This window comes from Typopeltis vanoorti, chromosome 14 (genome assembly GCF_054136105.1).
Source record: "Typopeltis vanoorti isolate ZY-2024b chromosome 14, IOZ_Tvanoo_1.0, whole genome shotgun sequence".
Taxonomy (NCBI): domain Eukaryota; kingdom Metazoa; phylum Arthropoda; class Arachnida; order Uropygi; family Thelyphonidae; genus Typopeltis; species Typopeltis vanoorti.
In genome coordinates, this window is record NC_143562.1 from 20,944,447 (window position 1) to 20,970,968 (window position 26,522).

Sequence of the window (26,522 nt, forward strand, 5' to 3'; positions counted from 1 at the left end):
ATCCACTCTCTTATTAGCATCACTATGTTATATCCATTCCCATTTACTGCAATTTACATAACAGAATTTCATGCAGTATCTTGTCATAATCCTTTACAAAGTCTAGCAATGTGACTGTGTAGCCATGAGGCATGACCTACCCCTTAACAAAATTATGCTGCCCTCTCACTCCTGGATTATGAGATATGTAATGCAATTTGTAGTGAACTGTTGTTCTCATTATGGAAGTATCTAGTCATGAAGTTACTACTTATATTACTTATGCAAACATTTATTGTTTACTTATATGAGGATGAAATTAGGATGAAAACAACAGGAATATAATTTCTTGTTGAATAAATATTCAATCCAGCCAAAAAAAAAAAACTTGCTACAGCCATCACAAATTCTGTATTACAAATTTTGATATTTTATATGAAATTATTATTGTAAATTTTTATGTTTATATTTATTTATTTTATTCTGTTTCATATTTCCGTATACAGGAGCTGCTCCTCATCTTGGTGGCTATATGTCTGAACCAGAATATGATAGAACAGGTAAAAGTTTATTTGTTTATCGTTATTATTGTTTGTTTTTTTGAGGACCATTAGTGTTTTTATACAACTGTAATACATTATATATATAAATGTTATGAAGAGAATTATATCAGTATAATTTTCATTTTGGCATCTCCAGCACATCTTATTTGTAAACATTTTTTATGCTTATAATGACTACTGCTTCATCATTTCTTTGAAATGCATAATTGTGGTGGTGATAAGGGTGATAATTGGGTAATAATTTAGTCAAATAAGTGAACACTTTTTTGGCTAAATTATAGCCCAATCTGTATATTGAAGTTGTAATTAAGGTACTGGAGAAGTTGGTGGGAGCTAGGATTCAAAAGTGAGCCGATACCAGCAGTATTTCTATGTGCTTGTTAGCATAAGTTCGCTAAATAGAGGGCATTTTATAACTTACAAACTATAACGTACTATAACAAAGTGATGAATATATTGGACAAGACAATTGCATTAACAACAGTATTCTTAGATTTTGCAAAGGCTTTTGCTAGATTGCCACACCACATTGGTAACTAACCTGGATCAGATGGGATTGGATGATAGTGTTGGATCATGAATGAGGCCTGCCGTTATTAGACAGACTTTCATTCAGGATCCAACAAGAACAGTGCCTAAATCAAAAGATAGCTGTACTGCTGGTGCAAATTGTACTATAAATAAAAAGAAAGGGGGGGGGTATCATGTAAATATTAAATGAGTGTGTATCTGTTTACCCAAAGAGGGAAAAACACTGTAGGTTATGTTGTATAACCTACAATATTTAGGAAAAGGAATATATGAATTTGTAGTGAGGCGACATATTTGACAACCAACCCAAGAATAGGCTGTGTGAAACAGTGCATACTTCAGCGGTGACTAAGAGCCCTGAGGTCATGACCTTGGCAAACTCATTAGTGATCCTTTCAAGCAAGGTTCGTGAAAAGAGACAACCGTGAACAATTCTCTGGGAGGAGCTCTCTCACGGGTTCAAGTGCAATGTCATCGAAACGACCGTGACTGAAAGCTGCAGTACAATAGGAGTGGGTGGTGGAGAAAAAAAAAGAGGAGAGTGGCAGGAAGGAAGAAAAGAAAGGGGATGTGATTGAAGCACGGAGGACAGGAAGCGTCGGCTGTAGAACAAAGGGGTGAAAGTGCGGACGGTTGGATGAAGTCCGACGAATGAAACCTCTAAGTGCAGACCGACGAAGAAGCTCGGGACCAAGTGGAACCTCAGCCGTGATGTCCTTCTAGAAAGGTTCATAAGTCCTAGAGATGCATGGTGAAAAATTCCCACCAACTGCAAAGTTCCAGTGTGCATTGATCCAAAAGGGAGAGTGCTCCACAAAGTGAGTAAAGTCCAACCAGGGTTTACACATGATTCACACATGGTGACAAAGTATGACTATGCTGCATCAAAATGGTAATGTAAAACTTTGCAATATCTAAAATATGTTAAATGTTGAAGGGGGAAGCAGCTAAGACCTTTCATTAGCAAAGGAAGCCGAGACTATTTGTCAGTATTGGAATTTATAGAGACCTTGGACTGATAGTCCGAAGACCCGTGTCATGTGATCTTCACATTGTGCATATGTGTGTCATTTTAGCAATCTCTCCAGAGATCTAGAGTACCCTATAACTTTCGGGAATCCCAGTCGCTGTGAACACAAGGCGAACGAAGTAGTGCCCTTGCGGATCGAGCGCCACTTCATTTGCAGGGCGATCAAGTATCATGTACAGTATTGGTAATCACTGCAGATGCTCAGTCATAGGTCGTATGCAATGTCGTGTGCATTCTCAAATTGTCTACTCAACTCGGCCTCCCCCAAGGTTAAATCACGAGTGCTGTCCCTCAACCAAGATTAAATCTTGAGTGCTTGGCCCCCTCCAAGATTAAACCCTGAGTGTGCTTTTAGCAAGTTGTGAAGTTACTTCACATGAAGCTTTGCTTGCTTACCCTTGTATAAAGGATGTAACAAAGACTATAATTTCTTGGCATATTTAACTTATATTATAGTATAACCAAGTGAATAAACGTTAAACAATATTTGTTGCTTACCTCTTCATCATTTTACTTGAAAAATAACACTATGAACAAATAGCACGCATGCGCACGCACACACACACACACACACACACACACAAATTACACAAAAGATTTCAAGTAACTTATAGTAAATCTTTGTTATAGCACTTAGTATTTCTATCAAATGCTTTTTTGCTATATGAATGCTAGCTTGAATTCAGCCAAATATAAGTACATGTAATAAATTCATAATTTATTTTGTTAGTTTATTATCTGTTACAGCATTGACACTGTAACTATTACCACTCCATGCATGGCATCTTCGAGCACTCTTTATGGCCTGTAGTTAGTTGAAATATTCAGTTAAACATATGAAAATCCTGCTTATATGCATGTAAGAGTTCATAAATATTAGTATTTTTATAGGTGATTCTCCATACAGATCTAAATATACCACTCTGGATTACCGAAGGCAGCCTACACATACTGTTAGCCACATATCACAGAATAAGACACTTCCTCGTAATAACAGGTTCAAGTAAGTACCTATTGATTTCGATAATAATAATAGGCAACAGAATTAGCAATTAGGCAACTTATCATCAACATCACAAACCATGGGCTCACTGCCCATTGGTGTCTGGATGCCTCCTTCATTATCTTCTTCCCCCTTTCTTTGTCCACTGTACAGTCACGGTTTCTGTACACCCATTCCACATCAGTCCTTTATGTCATCTGTCCATTCTCTGTATGGTCTACCTCTTCTGTTAACACAATCCATAATACCAAACATAAATGTCTTTATCTTCTGGTCCTCACTCATTTTACAGATGTGTCCAAATAATTGCAGCTTCCGTTTTATAATCTTCTGTATTAGATTCTCTTTTGGTTGTATTTTCCGAGAGTGACCTCTTCATTTGTGATTTCATGTACCTATCCTATTCTTAGAATCCTCCTGTAACAAGTTCTTTCAAATGCCAAAATTCTTTTTCTTCTTTCTTATTTATTACCCATGTTTCAGATCCATACAGTGCACTGCTAAAGATGCCTGTTTCCAATACTCTTAGTTTTGTTTGCAGGCTGATCACTTTACTTTTCCAGATGTTATCCATGGCCTTCAGATTTGTTCTTCCCTTTGCAATCCTGATCTTTATTTCTTTTTTACAGTCCAAATCATACGTCATTTTACTTCCCAAATATGTGAATTGTTCTACATTTTTTATATCATTTAGGTAACTGAATAAATTTATATGAAGAGAGGAATTATTCAAACCATATGAAAAGAGTAGAAGGTAACAGAGGAAGAACCAGCGGTATCCCTGGAAGTTGAGTAAAAGAGTGTTGTAGAGGGGTTGTGAGGAGTAGATTTTTTACATAGAGGATTATAGTGAATGGAACATATTATCAGAATATGTGCTTACAAGGAGTGTTAAGGATTTTAAGGTTCAGTATGATAAATATGTTTCATTTGAATGGACCTCTCATGATGAGTCGCTAGCTCCATGGTGGGTGTGATGATACTACTACCACTACTGCTACTAATTATTATTATTAATATCTGACCTCCATGGAGTCAAAGGACTCATCACGGAAGGTCCATACTTTTTCATGCCAAAAGATCATTGAGCTATGCCTTTAACCCATTCACAGTTTCTGCACTCACCAGGCAATGGATTCAGCAATGCATTCCACTCATCAGTCACTCTTCATGCCAAGAACCTGTTTCTCTCTTCCCTGCTCCACCCTCCTTATACAGCTTTCACGGATGACCTCTGGTTCTACCCTTGCCTTTCTCTACACTATGAAATATCTTAGCATTAATCTGGTAACAACCCCTCACCAACTTATATGTCTTAATCATATCCTCTCTTCTTCTTCTATTCACAAGGCTCTGTAAGTTGTATTCCTTAATCTCTCTTTGTATCTGACATTTCATAGATCTGACACTAACTTAATAAACCTTCTCTGGACTTTCTTCAATATATCCTCATCCCTCTGAAAACTAGGTGACCAAATCTGTGCACAGTAGTCCATATGTAGTCTGATCAAAGTTATACAGGAGAACCATAATCATTTTGCTTCTGCATGTCAGTGTCCTCTTCATTATTGCCATAATTCATTGAGATGTTTTTATAATTGTAAGAATATGACACCTAAACTTCAAGTCTCTGTCCACCATCACTTCCATATCTCTCATCTCCTTCACCTCTTCAAAATTTCTCCATTAATTTGTAATAAATTCAAGTCCTTAAACTTTACAACATTAAACAGAGAGCACCAATCATTTACCCACTCATAGAGTCTATTAAGATCCTCCTGCAAGGCCACAACATCTGCTCTACTTCTCATAGCCCTTCCCAACTTTGCATCATCTGCAAACAGTTGTACATCTCCAGTTAAGCTGGTCCCAATGTCATTAGCATACAAGTTAAACAATAATGGTTCCAAAAAAGATCCCTGTGGCATTCCTCAAGTGACCTTTCTCTTTTTGCGATACCACTCCTCTATATTCAACCTGCTGATACCTGTCTGACAGCCAATCAGCTATCTAACTTACTAGTTTGTTTTTTAATCCCATCTGTTTCAGATTAGCTACTAGCTTTTCATGCAGGTCTATCAAAGATCTTTGAAAAAATCCAAGTACACCACTTTATTGCATCTCCTTTATTGAGGGAATTTGTCACCTTATTGTAATACTTAAGCAGATTGCTGAAACATGCCCCCCCCCAATAAACCCGTGCTACCCATCATAAAGAATACTGCTATTATCAACCCACTTCTGAATCCTAGTCCTCACCAACTTCTTTGCCTTAATAACAATCCCAGACACACAGATTGGTCTATAATTTATAGCATTAGTCTTAAACCCTCCCCCTCTTTGGGAAGTGGAACAATTTTTCCCATCTTCCATTTCTTTGGGATTTGCCCTGTTGTAAGACTCATAAATAGTTGTGACAAAGGTGCCATTAATTCCATAGGGCATTCCCTCAAGACACATGGTGCTATACTCTCAAATCCTATCACTTTATTAATATCAAGTTTACTTAATTCCTCATATACTTCTTGCTCATTTACCATCAGTCCCTCCTCCACCATACCCTTTACACTCCGACTTCTCTTGATGTTACTCTCACAAGGATGAAATATGATGACAAACTGGTCATTGAATCTTCTTTTCTTCTTCTTTTGATTATTGAATAATTCAACTATATTCTCTTCATTGGTTATCCCTGGCAAGCTGTTATTGTATTATGCATTTAATATAGTGACTTTGTTAATGCTATCATCTCCTACTCCACACTTATGAATTTATGAAGGTAGATATACACTTGGTCATCAACTTACGACCGACTTCCGTTCTGACTGATAGGTCATAAGTCGATCTGGTCGTATGTCGGCCATATATTTATTAACAGTATTCTTTAACCTTTCTAATCTTTTTATCATCTTTATAATTTATTTTTATAATCTTTTAAATTTATAATTATGTATATTGTACATAATGTGAAAAATAATACTGTACATACTGTAAACACAAAAATACAATCTAAAATTAACACGTTCGCTGCCAACTACGAGTATACTCGTAGTTCGTATATGAGCTTCACAAGCCAACTACGAGTATACTCGTATGTCGATTTACCGACCTCCTATGCCAAATACGAGTTATCCCTTTGTATAATTACCTTAATTTGGACCCTTGGATTCTGAATAATGCGGAGAGCATGTCTGGGGGCTTGGTAGAAGAGAAATAATTTCGACTAAAATATAGTATATTGTGTATGTGCCTCAGATGCCAACTACGAGTATACTCGTAGTTCGTATATGAGCTTCACAAGCCAACTACGAGTATACTCGTATGTTGATTACCAACCTCGTATGCCAAGCGTGAGTTAATCCGTCGTATAACACGTAATTTGTATATCAATTTAAACTAGTAAAATCAATAAAAATAAAAACCAATCAATGAAATAAAAAAGCACTCAGTAAAATAAAAAAAAAACAATTTATTCAAATTAAGAATGGTACATTTTAAAACACTTTTCCACGCACAATGATGGTTTTTCCTGGCAAACAGGACAATAATAACGTGTTTCGCGTCTACGTTTGTTTCTTGTACAGACACGGCATGGCTTTGTCGGTTGATTCTTTTTTTCTGTTGGTGGTAAAATTTCCAAATAATGAAAATCCCGATTCCTCCTGATATTCTCTGATGCTGCAAGTTCATCCATCCCAACAAAAATTGAGATAAATTTATCTCTAAATTTTAATGCAGACATTGCATTTCCAGTAATCATGTTATAAAATTTATGCGCATTTTGAATGTATACCTCAAAAATGCGTATTGCCAATTTCTTTGGCCATCTAATTGTCTTTCGTAAGGTGGAATAGTATGAAAGCATTTGATCAGTAAGTTGAGACTAGAGACTAGAAACTAAAACTGAACTAGATGCAATAAACACCGTCATCAGCGCATGAAATATATAGCTGGAAGTGATACGAGATTACTCGTAGTTGGCGTATGAAACAAAATTCTGTCTGATAAGCCGGCTACGAGATTACTCGTAGTGACCTTGAAGATGGGAGTGATACGAGATTACTCGTAGTTGGCGTATGAAACAAAATTCTGTCTGATAAGCCGGCTACGAGATTACTCGTAGTGACCTTGAAGACGCGAAAAGCGCTTGGCGTGCGGGAACAAACTATGACTGAGTAGCGTGGCAGCGAACGTGTTCATGTAAAAATTAATACAAATGAAATTTACAAGATCAATTTTTAATCTTTGCTTGTGCTGGGTTGTGGATTGTCAGGGTCATGTTCTTGGGTTGAGGTAGGAGATGTTCTCTTGATGAGAAACATGCTGAGCTTTGTTTGAACAGTTTGTTTCTTTTTTTCTTCTATCTCACAATAACAAGGCACAGCATCTTGAATGATACGTTCGACCTTTGTGAATCATTCGACATTAGGGTCCATTGCTTTTGAAACTGGCGAGAGCTTTATTCAGTTGTGAAAAAGAATCTGATAAACTCTTTGCAGTGAATTTCTTTTCTGGCTCCTCTTCTTCTTTCTCTTCTTCCTCTCTCGCTTTTTCTTCTGACACTCTCTGTGCTTCCAATTCAATCAACTCGTCATCTGAAAGCTCTTTTATTTCACAATCTAGCAACTCCTCTACGTCTTCTATTTCACATTCTAATTTAAGATTTTTTGCAAGTTTAACTATTTTTTTCTGTAATCACTTCCAGTTCCTCTCCTTTTTCAAATCCTTCAAATGTATTTGCATAACATTTTAGACATTTTTTCCAAATTCCTGACATACAATTCTTTGTTACACATTCCCATGCAGTCAAAATATTCTTGATACACTGAAGAATGTTGTACTGCTTCCAAAAGTCTCGCAAAGCTAAATCAGCATCAGAATCTATCACTTCGATGGCTTGTGCGAATGTTGTTCTGGTAGTGAGACTTATATATAAGTTATTCGGTGATCTACTCTCTTATATAGATCACGTTCCCCCAACTTGATATCTGATTACACACAAATAAACAACTAAAAATAAACAATTAAAAAAAAATACACAACTAAAAACTTTATTTGTGTATTTAAAAATTTATTTATCACTTTTAATTATTTTAATACAACAAATATTTTAATACGACAAAAAAACAAAACAAATATATTGGAATAAAATATTTATATCTCTATTTTGGAAAACCAAAGTTAGAAAAAACAACAGATTGATTACAAACTCACAAGTTATAGGAAATGCTGGTTGATTAAAAAAAAAAAAAAAAAAAAAAAAGTTAATGTGAAATTTGCCATTGTTTGGACCTCACAATATTTTCATAGTCCAGTTGATATGAAGAAGTGGCCAATCGCAGACAATTATCCAAATGATCATTTGTAATTTGGTTTCTTACTTGATTTTTTATGATGGTCATATTTGAAAAAGCAGATTCTGACAAGTATGTCGATCCGAAACACGACAGAATTTTTCGCCCAATAATAGTTAATATTGGGAATTTTTCATGTGCGTACTTCCAAACGACTTCATTGTTTATTGATTTTAAATATAAGCTATTCTGAATGTTTATTATTTCAAGTTCTACTTCAGCTTAGTTTATATCAGACAGCCCACTAATTTTATTTGAAATTTATGTGATGTTCAAGTTTTCTTGAAATGGATTATTGATAAAAGATGCAATCATTTCAGTTTTATTAAAATATTTAAATCTGGAATTTATTTCTTCCTCAACTAATTATATTTCACGAATAAATTCTTTTATATCATAGCGAAGCATTTCTTGATTTTGTTCAAAAATTTTAATAAATATGGGAGATGTCTAAATTTGCGGTCATTTATAATTTTCTTTAATAAAAGTAAGTATTGTTGGAAAGTTTTTATTGAACTTAACATGTCAATTAAATGTTTATCTCTATCTTGTAACTCTAAATTTAAATTGCTTAATTTTGTACAGAAATCTACTAAAAATGATAAGTGTAACAACCATCTTTTATCACTCAATTGTGAATAAATATCTCCTTTTTCATCAAGAAAATTTTTTATATCGTTAATTAATACAAGAAATCTTTCTAAAAATTGACTTCTGCTGAGCCAGCGAATATTATTGTACAACAGAAGTTCCCTATCATCATCTGCCTGTAATTTAAATAACTGCCATTGCAAGGCGTTTCCTCGAACAGAATTTACAATTTTAAATGTAACATCCGAGACATCTTTTGTGTTTAATCTTTTACTACACAGTACTTGTTGGTGAATAATACAGTGGTATGTTAAAAAATCTGGATATTTGTCATCGTTTTTACATAACGAAATGTAGCCTGATTTATTACCTATCATTGCAGGAGCACCATCAGTAGCAATAGACACAAGTTTAAAAAGCGGAAGTTTGTGTTGTTTCACAAATTCATTAAATGCCAAAAAAATGTCTTCTCCCCTAGTCCTTCCCAATAATGATATAATTTTCAAAAGTTCTTCTTTACTTGAATAATCTTGAAATACCATGCGAATAAATACCATTAACTGAGCAATATCAATGAAGTCGTTTCATTTATCAAATTGTAATGAAAACGCAACACACTGGTGAATCTCTGACATTGACCTGGCCTGGAAACTTTTCTCCGGCAATTGGAACTCTTCCTTTCGGCAGTTTGAAACCTTGTCTGCGGCCTAGAAGTAGTCTCTCTCTAAGCGATGTCTTGAACTGAGAAGCTCCTTTCTGGAAGCGGGAAACTCCTCTCTCAAGCAACGTGGATCCAGGCAGTCTCTCTGACGGCGACTTTGGACCGGGCAGCCTCCTCTCTGACAGCAATTCTGGAACTGGGACCCCTTCTGCTTGCTTCAGACCCTTTTTATTAGGCCTCCTCTGAGACCTTGCACGAAGTTTGGCATCCCCCAAAGAATCGGTATGAGTCTTTCATCTTAAGATTCAAGTTCGGCATGCCTTTGATTCTACTTTGCTTTCTTTTGATTGTAAGTTGCTGGCCATCGGAAAGTTGTTTGAACTCTTTCTGACTGACTTCAGAGATGTTTATACTTAGAGCCTGCAAGCCTTTCTCATACACAAGTTTCAATAACAATCTTTCTAATGCCACCATGTACAGCTTCGGCAACAAAAACAGTGCCTTTGTTTTTAACACTCTAACATCTTAGTACCAAAAATCGCTCTGCGATCGACCGGTCGATTGCGATTGACGGGTTGAACACCCCCGCACTAGACTAACTGTGTGGACAGAGAGAGAGAGTATGAAACATGTAGACACCGTAAAAGCTTTATTGAAAATTAGCAACAAATATTTTATACTGAAAATCTCAGTACATGATCATAGTAAAATGAACAAGCAATTTAAGTAAAGAAGAGTATAAGGTAAAGACAACAGCTCTTTTTTATTGATAAAGGCAAGTTTATTATTACCTTCTAATCACAAATGTTCTAATACAAGAAAATATCATCACTAAAATATGTGGAAACAGCTCTGGTTGCTGGGCCACATAGCTAGATCAGATAGTTTACCTAAACAAACACTAGACTTCTGGTAAAAAACATCGGGGTGACCTAGAATGAATTTCTAATCAATATTAGAAAATGGATTAATTTTTTGTTCTCGACTTTGTAGAGCAGATCCCAAGACAAAACACCTGGAGAGAGAGAGAGAGAAAGAGTATTATTATTATTATTATTATTATAATTATTAACATCTGACCTCCTGATCTGATTAAGGGAATATTATTTGCGAACCCTCGTAAATAGGAGGAGGAGGAGACAACATATGATTGGGACATATAAATCAGTGAGCAGTTCTTTTCTTGAAACTGAAGAAAGACCTTCGAGGAAGAAAATTTGCAGATGACAATACGGTGAAAGATGTAGTTTTAGGCCATTTTGCAGACAAAAGTACAGACTAGCTCAGTGGAAGTGATGCTTGCATTCTCTGTGCTAAGCCGCACGAAGTTCGGGACAGAGTTCGAGTCTAGTCGCAGACTGTAGGAACTTTTTATAAGTTGACGGTGTGGTTGCTGCAGTAGAAGGTTGCTGTATTCATAGGTCGGTGTTTCAAATCCCGCTCGATGAAATTATTGGAGAAATTAGTGACGGACTATATACAGTGTTGGACAGATAAGGGTAATGTTATCTGTGAGAATCAACATGGATTTGTTAAGGGGAACTCTTGCTTTAGTAATATGATTGCCTTTTATAATAAAGTGACAAGAGCAGTTGATGAGGGAAAGGCATATACTGCCATTTTTTTTGGATTTTGCAAAGGCATTTGACAGGGTGCCACATGATAAGCTGTTTTTTAAGTTGCAACACATGGGTTTAAATGTCTGGTTAGTCAAATGGATTCAGAATTGGCTGACTGATAGGTATCAGAGAGTTGTGTATGGTGGGGCAATATCAAGGAAGCAGAAGGTTACAAATGGAGTTCCACAGGGCTCAGTACTGGCACCTGTATTGTTCAACCTTTATATCAATGATATTGTCAATGGATTGCAAGGGGACATTCAGTTCAGTTGTTTGCGGATGATGTGAAGCTGGTGAGGGTTATCAGTAATAGTGCAGATGTGGCAGCCCTGCAAGAAGATTTGAATAACCTAGACAATTGGCAAATGAATGAGGGTGTCTGTTCAATGAAGCAAAATGTAAAGTCTTGAGGTTTGGGATCCATCGATGGGAAGATGCATACTCGATTGGAGGAGGTAGAGGAGGCAAGAGATCTGGGGGTGATGATTGATAGAAAATTGAAATTCAGGGAGCATATTGCAAAGGTGGTGAGGGTAACTCAGAGGATTGCTGCAATACTGAGAAGGACGCTTACCTGCAGAGATAAAAGAGTTATCATTCTGTTGTATAAGACCCTGAATCAGACCACACTTAAACTATTGTTCTCAGATTTGGTCCCAGTATTTGAAGGGAATAAATTGACTGTGGAAAGGGTACAGAGGCAGATAACAAAGATGGTTTCAGGACTGTACAATATGAGTTATAAGGATCAACTGAGGATGTGGACTGCAGAGTTTGGTGAATAGTAGAAGAAGAGGTGATGTGATCGAGACTTTTAAACCGTTGAGAGGCATTTACAGGGTAGACATAGGAGAGTTCTTTCACTTGGTGGAACGACAGGAAGGAGCGAGGACAAGGGCCCATCCCTGGAAGTTACGAAAGGAGGCTGTGCGCAAGAGGGTGAGGAGTGGTTTCTTTGCATGGAGGGTGGTTGAACCTTGGAATGCATTGCCTGAGAGAGTGGTTGGAGTGGGAACGGTCAATGGGTTCAAGGAGTGGTATGATAAACTTTGTGTTTCCTAAAAACGATCTCCCACAATGAGTCTTTTGACTCCATGGAGGCCTGGATAATAATAATAATAATAATAATAATAATAATAATAATAATAAATAACATTAAAAAACATTTTCATAGAATTTGAAAGGTCATCTCTGGAAACCGTATAAGGAGGGGGGGGGGAGGTGGAAAGGATTGAGGAACAGATTCTTTGCATGGAGAGAGTTGTGAGTGGAATGCATTGTCTTAATATTTTGTGAATGCAGACAGATTGAATGAGTTCAAGGCACAGTTCGATGAATTTCCTGCATGATAGTGGATACTTTCTCCAATAAGTGTTGACTCCTTGGAGGTGATGTCATCATTATCATCAAATATCATCAAATTCCTGATATATACCCTCAGAGGTAGTACAGGATATTATTATAATTATTATTATTGTATGGGCACCTCCAAGGAGTCCAAAGACTTATTGTAGGAGACCCAGACTATTCACACAACCTCTTCTTGAACCCACAACTGGCTATGGCAACCCATTCCATTCATTCACAACTCTCCAAGCAAAAAAAAAATCTACTCCTCATGCCCATACGAACCACACTTTATTCAACTTCCAGGGGCAACCTCATGTTCTGCCCCCCTCTAGCCAAGTGCTGAAACATTTCCTCTGCATCAATTCTACAAAACTCTTTAAGCAACTTAAATGTTTCTATCATATCCTCTCTTTTTCTGCTGTCAACCAACTTCTTCAATTTATACATCCTCAAATTATCGTCATAGGGAACATTCCACAGACCACTCATCATCTTGGTCGCTTGCCTCTGATATATAGATATATATAGACCTGATCTCAGCTAGAGCCTTGTGTACCTCTGCATAAGTACAGCCCTGCTTATGAAATAGCCAATCTCCAATCTACTGCACTAGTCTAATATCCAACCCTCTCCCACTCTACTTTGACTATCAGCTTATCATGTGGTAATCTATCAAAAGCCTTGGCAAAATCTAAGTATACTACTGTGCATCCATTTCCTTTTCCAATGAAGCCGGTGCTAGGGTCTTTGCCACCCGCATGCAATGTCTATCTAAGCGCCCCTGTAATGATCCGGGCATGTGTGGTTCTTTTACGATAATAAAAATTTAAATTATTTGAAATTTCTTAAATAAATTTTGACAGAACAGCCACACGTTGGTTTGCTAAATGTAACGAACCAGGGTGTAGACTAGGCCGGATAATCGTTAAAAATCCGTATATTCAAAAAATTCTCAAAAGTTAAAGCAAATTTTGATAAAGCCACTTCATTTTAATCATTGAATATATAATCATACAGGAATTTTAGCCTTCTCACCAAACCAAATCGCTAACAAAATTAAAATGAATTTTAATTAAAGTTAAAATTTATTTGAACTAAAGTTTAAAAAATTCTTGCATTTTACAAGTTACTAAATTCTTAGTAACTTGTAAAAATTTTTTAATAATTTTTATAAGTGGAACTATCTTTTAGAAAATAAAAGAAACTCAAGATAGATGAGAAAATAAGAAAATAATTCAGAAATAATTAGAACATTTAATATAAGTATTCAAAAAATAACATCTTTACAGAATAACAGAAAATAAATTAAATTACATAAATATACTTGAAATTTTTTTAAATTAAAATTTTAGGGTTTTTGATTTCATATTCATAAAATTAGAATTAATGGTCTTAACGTCTAATTCCGCACATATATCATTTTCAATAGCTATTAACGCCAAACTAACAAGCTTTTTTTTGTGACATACTTGTTCTTAAGTAGGTTTTAATCAATTTCAACTTGGAAAAGCAACGTTCACTGCTCGCTACAGTAACAGGTAAAGTTAATAGTATTCTTAAAGCAATTGAAAAGTTAAGGAAAGATAAATTATTGGATACAGTAAAATTAAGAATATCGAAAGGGATTTGAATATTTAAATTATCCTTCCGAAAAATATCCCAGAAAACACATAACTCGTCATATAGTTCTATTGCATTTACGTCTTTATTGTCGCCGTCCTTCAAGAGAATCTCTAAATCGTCACAATTTTTTTGTAAATCTTCGTTATTAATTTGTAGTAATCTATACAAGAAATTGAAATTATCATAATATGTTTTTAGTTGTTCAAAATGTTCTATTAACGAACATTGCAACGTCTAGAAGTGTATAAAACACATTCACTATAAATTTATCTTCTGGCGATTGTGGCGTTTCGTCATGATGCTTGTAGTCAAATTGTCGTGTCTTCTTTCTTCTTTGGATTTCTGTACCAGTTTTAAATTCTTGTTCTCTGTCCACCTCTTCACTCAGTTCTTTTGCCGTTTTAGAACTTCTTTAAAATTTGTATCTGATCGATACTCTTGTAAGAATATTTTTAAGTTTTCGATAAATTCTAAAGCAAGTGTAATATTCATATTTTTGTCTTGAAGCATTTTACTCACAGGCTTTATTCTGTTAAGTAAATCATGCCAAATTATAAGAGAACAAATAAATTTGTACTCCTTTATTTTAGCACATAATGTTTGTACTTCATGCTGAGTTTCTTTATTTAAATTTTCATTATTAAAAATTTCAAAAAGTGCATCGTAAATTTCTCCAAACTGATATCGTAGAGGGCGGATTGCATTAATTTTACTTTCCCATCACGTTTCTGATGGCTGTTTCAATGTTAAAATTTTTACGAACTGTAAAAGGATTGCCCAATGTTTGTAAGAGAATAAAAAGAAATTGTATATTTCTTGAATAATTGCAAAGAAACTAATTGTATCTACATATACTTTGGTTGTATCGTTAATGATTAAATTTAGAGTGTGAGCAGCACATGGCACGTAAAAAGCTCGAGGATTTTTGTTCAAAAGGAAATTTTGGAGCCCATATTTTTTTTCCCTTTTATATTTTCCGCATTGTCATACCCTTAACCTCGTATGTCTTCAATGGGGATGTTCCATTTTTTCAGTTGTTCCATTATTGTTGCACATAAACCATGTCCTGTGGAATCTGATATATCTGCAAAACCTAAAAAGTTTTCTCTGATCTTGACAATTCCACTCTCACAGGAAACAAAGCGAATAATAATGGTCATTTGTTCTGTTTTACTTGCATCAGGTGTGCAGTCTAAAATTATGGAATAATGTTTAGATTTTCGAATTGATAATAAAATTGTATCCCTGATTGCGTTTCTTAAAGTTTCCAATATTTCATTTTGTCTGTCTTTACTCAAATAGTGTACTCTAACATGATTTTTCCGTAACGGGATCAAACTTCACAAACAGTTCGACTAATTTTAAAAAATTGCCGTTATTCCTTTCATATAATTTATCAGATGATCTGCGAAAAGCTAAATTGGCTACCAAGGAATTTTATAATTTCAATCAAGTGTTCTAAAACACTCATCCAATGTTTCTTTTCCATTTCATACATGCTTTGAGTTTGGCAATCAATAGTAGTTTTGTTTTTAAATTTTTATCAGGTTCCTTCCATTTTAAGAAATTTTTCATGTGAGTTAAACTAGTCTCATGTCTATGCAAAGTTTATTATTATTATTATTATTATTCAGGCCTCCAAGGAGTCAAAAGACTCTCGAGGAAGGTCCTTCCTAAGACATAAAGTCTGTCAAGACTCATCGAGGGGAGGTCCCCCCCCCCCCCTGAGAAACACAAAGTCTATCATACCACTCTTTAAACTCACTGACCGTTCTCGCTCCCACCACTCCATCAGGCAATGCATTCCACAGCTCAACCATCCTCCACACAAAGAAACCACTCCTTACCCTCTTGCTCACAGTTTCCTTTCGTAACTTCCAGGGATGGCCTCTTGTCATCACTCCTTCCCGCTGTTCAACCAAGCGAAAGAACTCCCCAGTGTTAACCCTGTAACTACCTCTCAACAGTTTAAAAGTCTCAATCATATCACCTCTCCTTCTTCTATCCACCAAACTCTGCAGTCCACATTCTCTCAGCCGATCCTCATAACTATCCTTGTACAGTCCTGAAACCATCTTTGTCATCCGTCTTTGTATCCTTTCCACAGTTAATTTATCCCCTTCAAATCCTGGGGACCAAATCTGAGAACAATAGTCCAAGTGTGGTCTGATCAGAGACTTATACAACGGAATGATAACCCTCTTATCTCTGCAGGTCAGTGTCCTTCTCATAATAGCAGCAATCCTCTGTGTTACCTTCACCACCTTTGCAATATGTCCCCTAAACTTCAGGTTTCTATCAATCATCAACCCCAGATCTCTTGTCTCCACTACTTCCTCCAGTATAACTCCTCCCATAGAGTATGCAGCATCCCATCGATGTTTCCCAAACCTCAAGACCTTACATTTTGCTGCATTAAACCGAAACCCCCATTCATTTGCCCATCTATCTAGCTTATTTAAATCCTTTTGCAGGGCTACCACATCTGCTCTATTACTAATAATCCTTCCCAGCTTCGCATCATCCGCAAACAACTGAATATCCCCCTGCAATCCACTGGCTATGTCATTGATATAAAGGTTAAACAATATAGGTCCTAGTACTGAGCCCTGTGGGACCCGACTTGTAACTCTCTGCCTCCTGAAAACTTCTCCACCATACACAACTCTCTGATACCTATCAGACAGCCAATCCTGAATCCAGTTGACCAATCTGACATCCAGACCCATGTGCTGCAACTTAAATATCAGCTTATCATGTGGCAGCCTGTCAAATGCCTTCGCCAAGTCTAAGAAAATTGCAGTATATGCCTTTCCCTCATCTAATGTTCTTGTAACTTTATTATAAAAGGCTAGCATATTGCTAAAACAAGAGCGTCCTTTCACAAATCCATGTTGATTCTCACAGATAACATTACCCTCATCTGCCCAATGCTGTATACGGTCCCTCACTACTTTCTCCAAGATCTTAACAACTACTGATAACACGCAGACTGGCCTATAATTAGACACTTCCAGTCTGTTACCACCCTTATGCAATGGTACTATCTTACCTTCCTTCCATTCCCTGGGCACCTTTGCCAAAGCCAGACTTTCATTGTAAAGCCACGTTAAAGGCACTGTCAATTCCCTAGCACATTCTCTCAAAACTCGTGGTGAAATACCATCCAGTCCCACAGCTTTACTGACATCCAGAGTACTCAGTATTTGAAGTTGTACTTACATTTCTCCAATCATTATAACCTTCTACAAAACTACTTGATTCAGTAGGTGCAAAAAGTTTGCAACAAAAGTAAAAAACAGAATTTAAAGTTTCGGAATAGATGAGCCATGTTCTTAGCACGAACTCCCCTTTTTCCATTTTTCTATTATAATACGTGTTGCCAAATTTACGACCATATGTATCTCTGGGATATATTATATTTTTCTTTTGAACAGGCCCCATTTCAATTAAAACAACTTGTAACTTTTCATCAATATTTCACCATTCACCTGGATCTTCTAAATTTACAGCGACTAGCAATGTGTTAATTTCATGGTCAACTACAACTAAATCTTCTAACTATTTTTCACTTAAATTATGCATCTTGTTATCTTGTTCATAGTTTCAATAGTACTTTGATGCAAACTGGATGATGTGCATGGTTCATTTGAACTCTGATTTCTTATGTATTGAGTTGGTTACAATCTGCATCAGAATATTTTGATATTTTAACAAATTTATTAAGAGCCCCAGTTTGTTTTTTAACATCTGCTTCTTTCGCAGGATGTCACTTACGATTTTGTGCGCCAGATAACTTTTTTATTTAAATTTTTGATTCCATTTCTATTTTATACCCACAATATTACACAACACGACACAGAGATGAAATAATAGTCCCCACTGTGCTATGGTCAGTAGCCTACCGAGATGCATATGACTGGTTAACTAGCAACAAATGTTTTGTATGAAAATTCATTTCTGCACATAAAAACCGTTCACCATTTCACTTTAGATAGACTGCAGTAGACACAGCATTCATCTACGCAAGCATTTAGCCTGCTCTTGCTGCAAAATTGTAAACAGCCGGCTGATCAAGGCGGCAATATACAATTTTTCTTAATTTTTATTAGGTGTATCCAGCCTTATTTATTTTAATATTGATCATTCTAAGAATTTTTTGTTTTTATGATAAAAATTTTTTTTCTTAAAAATGAACTTATGAACAGTGCTTCGTAGCGGCGTCCGCATGCTCTGCATGCCCGCTTCTGCCGGCCCTGAATGAAGCCATACCTTTATATTCTTAGACAGTTACCTCTGTTTTCCATATAACATTTTTGATTGTGAATAACTTCAAAATAACATTTTGAAGCATTCTCATCAAGTAACTGGACAACTCTAATATATATATATATATATATATACAAAACACACACACACACACACACACACACACACACACACACACACACACACACACACACACACACACACACACACACACACACACACACACACACCTATTGCAGATGTATTTTTAATAATCATTATTAGATGTATTGATATGATAGGATATTAAATGTTCATTTAAAGTGAATCTTTATTCTGATGTTTCTTTTATCATTTAACAGTATTTTTGCAAATATATAAATAGTTGAAAACTGAATAAATGTAATTAAAACAAAGATCAAGTACAGTTGGATAAATTATCTTTTTTTCCCCCTCCTCTAAGCCCACCTCCATACCCTCCAGAGACTAGTCGTCCATCTCATGAGATTTATAGGAATCAGCCAAGAAGCATTGCTGAATATGAACCTGGTCATTCTTCCATTGCTGAAAAAGAATTTCGTAAGGTATGCTGATTTTTTTCCCCTCTTTCTGTTCATCATTAGTATAGTTTTATGTCTGCACTTGATGTGTTGCCTGATAACTACTCTTAATATATTCGGTCAAAATTTTAACACTATATTTCCAAATAATTTTACTGTTGACAAAAAAAATAAGTGTATGTGTGTGTGTATATATGTGTTTGCATGTGTGTGTATATTCAATAATAAGCTTATTTAAGAACTATATTATAATTCTTCTATATGTAGATTTGAATATATTTGGAAAGGGTTCAGAGACAACTGATTAAAGTGGCTTTTCTGGAAACTGGAAACTACTTTGTTGATAGAAGGAGAAGGAAAGGATATGATTGAGCTGAATATGTGATAAGGAGGAGTTGTTATGAGATTAATGTGGAATAGATTTTTCTGAGGCCTTCCCTGAAAACTATATAAAGAGAGTATGACTAGCTTTTCTGCATGAATAGTGATTACTGAGCAGAATGCATTACTTAAGAGCAAAGCATTAGTGAGCAAAGTCAGTGAATGAGCTTATGACATGGCACAATAAGATTGTGTGTGTGTGTGTGTGTGTGTGTGTGTGTGTGTGTGTGTGTGTGTGTGTGTGTGTGTGTGTGTGTGTGTGTGTGTGACAGTAAGAACCTCCTGTAATATTTCGTTTGGGTCCATAGAAGTCTAGCGTTGATAAGATACCTTTATCTTCCTCCTCTTCTTCTTCTTCTTATTATTATGGATTTTAGGCCAAGTGGCCTGTTCTGGTAACATGCCATCTCTTTTCTTGGTGTTTCAATTCTTCATTTTCCGTTAAAGATACCAAGCAATTTTAAACCTGGTTTTACTCCATTTTTCGTCTTTAACATAATTATACCCAAGGTAAAAATACTTTCTTCATTTTCCATTTATTTTATATCCATATAGTATTTTTGACAGTCTGCTATTGTCCATTTGATCTAACCATTTTGGTTTATATTTACTTATATAGTGGTTAATTGGTTTTATATTCAGGGACTGTAAAATTTCTTCATTTATTTTATGGTTCTACCATAAAACAAATTGAAAGAAGTTCAAATTGAAAATAAAAAAAGAAAGCAGTTTGGTGAGCAATGCTTATGAAAGTGTGATAAAAAAAAAGAATAATGTAAAAATAGCATGGTTATGTGACTAGTGGTTGAGGTTTGTCAAATTTGATATTTACGAAGTGTTAAGAGTTGAAGAGTGGAGTAATATATTTATGCCAGTATAATCTCAATATGAAAGTCATCATAAGAAGAAAAAACTGATCTTAACTGGAAGCTGGAGCTTGTCAAAAGTAAGATCAAGTAAAAGAGAATTTTTATTCCAAGCAGCAAAGGACTGCATTTTGAGAGAATTGAAATACACTAGATTATCTTCACTCCACTTGAGAATGATGTGGAGATCAGTGTTTAAACATTGGTTCTGGAAAATAAGGCTGCGATCCAACCACATCTGGACACTACTGTGCACAGATTCGGTCACCTAGGTTTCTTGGGGATCAAGATGGACATAAAAGAATTTTTTTCAATACACAAAAAATAGAGAAAGAACTAGAGGTCACCCCTGGAAGTGTGTAACAGTGTGGTTAGTAAGGGTATGTGAACTAGATTTTTTTCTTGGATAGTGGCGTGTGAGTGGAATGGATTGCTAGAAGTACTTGTGATTGCCCTGTCAGTGAATGGGGATCACTTTTGCTATAAAGACTATTGCTCATTTTACAAAATTTTAAGCATTGTCCCCTTCAAAGTAGTCCCCTCTACTAGCGATGCACCATTCCCAACGTTTCTTCCATTGTTGGAATGTTTCCTGGAATGCACTTTCTGCAATGGTGCACAGTTCTCTTATTGCATTTTCCTGAATTTCCTCTATGGTTTGGAAACAATGTCCTTTCAAGTGGTTTTAAGTTTGGGAAACAGGGAAAAGTGTGCCTGCGTTAAGTCTGATGTTTTATCATATAACTGCAGATGAGGAGTTACGCATGGTCACTTAGATGTTGCACCACGACAATGTTGTGGTGCAACATTCAAGTCTGGTTTTCCCACAATTCAGGCCTCTTCTTGTGCACAGCATCCCTCAAATATGCTAAAACTTCTTGGTACAACTCTTTGTTTACCTTCTGACCATGTGGTACATATTCATAATAGACAGTGCCTTTCCAATCAGAAAATACAACCAACATTACCTTGATCTTTGACCCACTCATCTGTGCTTTTTTTGTTCGAGAAGACCCTTTCCCCACTTACTGTGATGATTGCATCTTGGTTTCAACATCATAGCCATAACCCCATGTCTCATCTCTTGTTATGATGTTCTTAAGAAAGTTTTCATTTGCATTGTCAAGCTGTTCCTGACTGATTTCAACAAGGTTCTCTTTCTGATTGTCAGTCAACAAATGCGACATGAATTTTGCACTGACGTGATGCATCTGAAGTTTTTTATTCAAAATTTAATGACAAGATCCTGTGCTGATGCCCACTTCATCAGCATCTTTTCAGATAGTTAAGTGATGATTTCCATGAATCACAGCATGAACTCTCTCAACATGGTCGTTGTCTGTTGATGTGGAAGGTAGTCTAGGCCTGGGATCTCCACCGATAGGTGTTCTGCCCTTTTAAAAACACTTAAACCACTCATAGCGCTGTGCTTAGCTCATACAATCCTCCCTATATGCTTGTTTAATCAATTGAAATGTCTCTGTAAAATTTTTACCAAGTTTGCATCAAAATCTCACATGCACACATTATTCTTCAAGCTCTTTCATTGTCACTTTGTCACTTATCCGATGAACAGCAGTGGATATAACTCAACAACTAATGCTTATAGCAGAATGGGGCAAATGGCAGTTTGTTGTCAAAACCTGCTACTAGGTGCACTCAGTAGCCACAGTGCACTGTCTGTGCCAATTGCCGTGCCATTTAAAAAGTTCAGTCTTTTTTTGATCATCCTTAGTGTGGGTCTCCTGCAGTGAGCCTGCTGACTCCATGGAGATACCCCCTATATAGTAATAATAATAATGAAAATTTACTTTAACAAAATTCGATGTTTAATGTCAGTATCTTTTTCGTCTTCATATGATAATTTGTATCCCAGGTATTTGAAAGTATTTACTTGTTTCAAATATTTTATTATCTATTCACTATTTTACTTCTTATTGGATTTTCTCCTTTGAAATCCATTATTTTTGTTTTTACTTCTGATATTCTCATATATATTGTTTTAAAATTTCATTTAACGATTTTACTGATCTCTGTAAATCACCTTCTGATATTACTAATACAATTTGATTATCTGCAAATAATAGTGTATCTATTTTTATTTTTGGGTTTGTTTGTATACCAAATAGATTTATGCTGTTTCCAGATTGCTTTTTAATATATATGTATATATATATATATATATATATTAAAAAGCAGAGGTGATAGGGGACATCCTTGCTGCACTCCTCCTGATATGTCTTTCCATTCTGATATTTGTTCTATTTGTCTGCTGTTTTATTTCCTCAGTATATTTCATGAATAAACTGTAAGAGCTGGTGTGGTATATTTAGATTGGTTAATATTTTAAATAACTTTTGTTCAGCCTGGTTGGCCAAGTGGTTAGCATATCCAGTCTCCAGACAAAAAGGCTGCGAGTTCGAATCCCGCCATGGAAATTGAAGTTTGTGATTGTCTGTGAAAATATTAGTGGTGGTGGGCAGTAGATGGCATTGGTGTAGATGATGATGGTAGTTGCAGTTTGCTGTATAGTTGGTGGATTGAGTGGTGGAGACGGAGAGTTATAGAGTAGGTGCCCTCCCTTGATGAGTCTTTGGACTCCCTAGAGGTGTCACGTAATAATAAATAATAATAATAAAAAAAAACTTTTGTCTATTAATTTTATCAAAGGCTTTTTCATAATCAATGAAGGCAATTTGTGTTTTCTTTTTGAAATTCTCTGCTTTTCAATTAATATTTTTACAGTGAAAAGTGAGTCTATGCAAGTTTGACCTTTTCAGAATCCGCTCTGTTCTTCTAGTAGTTTGTCCTCTACAATACTGTTTATTCTGGTATGTTTGATTATTCTGGTTTTTCTGAGAGTTATTCTGGTCATTTTTTTTTTTTTTTTGGTTGTTGTTTTTATTTGTTATCTGTTCATCTTTTATCTGTTCTGTTATCTATAGTGCTTCATCTTTGAACATACACAGTGGTAGTACTCACGAGGTTAACCATGTGGGCATCGACTGTTGTGACCAGGTGAGCAGCGCGAAAATCAAGTGCTGTTAATGATGTACACTTTTCAAAAATGGCTGGATGTCATTAGTGCAATATGTATGCATAGGTAAATGTGGGAGATGTGTTTGTGGAGAGAGACTGAACAGGAGATGAGAGAAAGAATGGATTTGTAGGAAGTGCAAGATTTTATTAGACTACAACTTAAAGAATGTGAAACAGACTGAAGAGAAAGATAGCGTAATTGAAAGAAATCAAAATGGAACAAAACCTAGTGAGACTGAGGGAGTGAAAGAATGCAAGAATGTAGAAGTGAAAGTGAGTGAAAGATAAGGGAGTAAAAGGAAGTATAAATGAGGAAACAAAAGTAAGGTGCAGCAGAACGAGATGTAGCAAGACTACTGGAGTGACAGATTTTTTTTTATTTAGCGTATGGCATAATAAAGACACATGACATCAGAGAGAATGAAACCATCAGAATGGAAGATTTGGTGAAACAGTTATTCAAAATTAAAAATTAAATGAGCAGTATGTGGAGTGATATTAGACATTTAGTGTAAACAAATGAAAGTGCAAAAGAAGAGAATGAAAATAAAAATGCTAAAAGAGCAGACGAGTGATTCGAGAATAACAGTATATGAAGATTCCATTGCTAGAGGATTGGTTAATGAGAGAGAGAGAGTACATAAGGTCTGCTATCCAGGAGGGAGAATGAGAAAGATAATTCATGCTTTGGACATGAGGAGGAAACGAGCAAGAGAATTAGTGGTGGTAACGGGGAGTTAAATGGCTTAAGTGGACATAAGGAGAATGGAAGGATGAATATCAGGAGGTTATTAAGAAGAATGAAAGATAACAGTATAGTGGGAAAGGGTGTTAGTGTGTTGCTGAGGTATAACAATGATGAGTTGAGACAGAGAGACAGAATCATGAATGGTATGCTGGTGGTGCTGTGTAAGGAGAAGGGAATACAATTTGTGGATATATGGCATGTTTTTGAGGGAAGAATGGAATTATACAGATGTGATGGATTGCATTTGAATGACTTTGGAGTGGGTGCATTGGCAAAACTGTTGCTAGATGGAAGTGCAGTGTGATGCAAGCAAGATCAGAAGTAAGAGATGAAGTGAAAGATCAGGAGGGTGACCTTGAAGAGACAGAAGTGCTTGACATTGGAAACAGTAGTAGTGTCAGAGATGAAGAGAGAGAGAATGGGAATACAAGAGGAACAGGGAAATGAGAGGGGAGGAGCCTGGGTGAACAGGAAGACAAGGCATAGGTAGAGTGGATGTTGGAAGTAATAGCAAATGTATGTGTGTGTGTGTGGGGGGGGAAGATCAGCATAGAAATGGAATAGATCAGTACAGTGGTATCTCGCTAATCCGAACTAATAAAAACCGTGCTCGTTCGGATTAGCGAATTTCCCCCGAAGAGACAATAATAACTAGCGTTTAAGACAAAAATAATAAGATTCTAATGGTACATCAAATTTAATTCTGTAAATAAATGAAGTAACTGATAGAAAAAAAGCTACAGTACTGTAATGTAAAACTTAAAAAATAATACGGTACACAAGTTTATTTTAGTAAAAAAAATTAGTTTTATATGTACCTGTTTTGTTAAGGATTCTGATTTAATAAAATTGCATAGTTCATTACATAACTTAATTTGTGTAAAAAATATCACTTTCTTGTACACATCACAAAAAAAGTTTCACATAATAACACACAAAAAAGTTTTTTTTTATTTCTTTGTAAAAAAAGTCACTGATTTTCTTTTGCTTCTTGGAAGCTAAACTTTTTTCGAATGCTTCTTCTCAGAGCTACATTAGCAACAAATTTTTTTGGAATGGCGTATCATTCTGCTTTTTCTATACACATATTAAAACTGTCAACTTCTTTATCATCATCATCGTCTTCTAATTCATTCTGTAACGTCATATTTATAATTTCTGCATCTGATTTGATTTCAAATTTGGTGATTCATGCCGACAATACAGTACGCACTGTACAGTATAAAAAAGCAAACGTGAACATACATAATAAATCAAAATAGGCCTAAAATATATAACCGTACAATCGACAGTATGAAAAAAAAAATACTGTACTGTAATAATAATAAAATAAATAATAATTATTAAATAAAAATATAGTGCATAAAATAATAATACGTAATAAATATTTCTTTTTCTTTCAAACCGCAGTTCGGATTACTGGAGGGTTCGGACTAAAGAGGTTCGGATTAGCGAGATACCACTGTATGTGGGTGGGGAAGTTGAGACTGAGCAGATATATGTGGTAAGAGCAGTGATAAAGGTGATTAGACAAGAGCAGGTGTGGTGGGGAAATCACAATCACAAGTGGCTTGGGTAGGATTGGTTATAGATCCAAAAGTGAACTGCTGTGTTTATTTATAAATGTCAGAAGTAAGGGAGATGAAATGGTTTCACTGATTAAGTCTATTCTCCCTAAAATTGTTGGAATAAACAAAACATGGTTGAATGAAGATGATATTCTAATGGGAATAGAAATGAAAGGGTATAGTGTTTTTCACAAGTTATGCTGTCTTGTTCTCTCTCTCTCTCCTTCTCTTTCTTTCATTTATTATTATTATTATTATTATTGTTTAGGCCTCCAAGGAGTCAAAAGACTCAATGTGGGAGGTCCCTCCCAGGAAACACAAAGTCTATCATACCACTCCTTAAACTCATTGACCATTCTCGCTCTCAGCACTATCAAGCAATGCATTCCACGGTTCAACCACCCTCTATGCAAAGAAACCACTCCTCACTCTCTTGCTCACAGTTCCCTTTCATAACTTCCAGGGATGGCCCCTTGTCATCACTCCTTCCCACTGTTCAACCAAGTGAAAGAACTCCCCAGTGTCAACCCTGTAACCACCTCTCAACAGTTTAAAAGTCTCAATCATATCACTTCTCTTTCTTCTATCCACCAAGCTCTGCAGTCCACATTCCCTCAGCTGAGCTTCATAACTAACATTGTACTGTCCTGAAACTGTCTTTGCTATCTGCCTCTTTACCTTTTCCACAGTTAATTTATCCCCCTCCTTCAAATCTAAGAACAATAGTCTAAGTGTATTCTGATCAGGGTCTTATATAATGGAATGATAACTCTTTCATGTCTGCAGGTCAGCATCCTTCTCATTACTG

At 35.8% G+C, this 26,522-nt stretch overlaps 1 protein-coding gene across 1 annotated transcript in view; it reads left to right on the forward strand.

Moving 5' to 3' along the window:
• LOC150099286 (uncharacterized) overlaps positions 1–26,522 on the forward strand; it is a 623,534-nt gene that overhangs the window by 225,698 nt on the left and 371,314 nt on the right. The window contains exons 13-15 of the mRNA XM_090404213.1: positions 486–539; positions 2,995–3,106; positions 19,016–19,136. Coding sequence (XP_090260339.1) covers positions 486–539; positions 2,995–3,106; positions 19,016–19,136 — 287 coding nt within the window. The remainder of the gene's footprint in view (positions 1–485; positions 540–2,994; positions 3,107–19,015; positions 19,137–26,522) is intronic.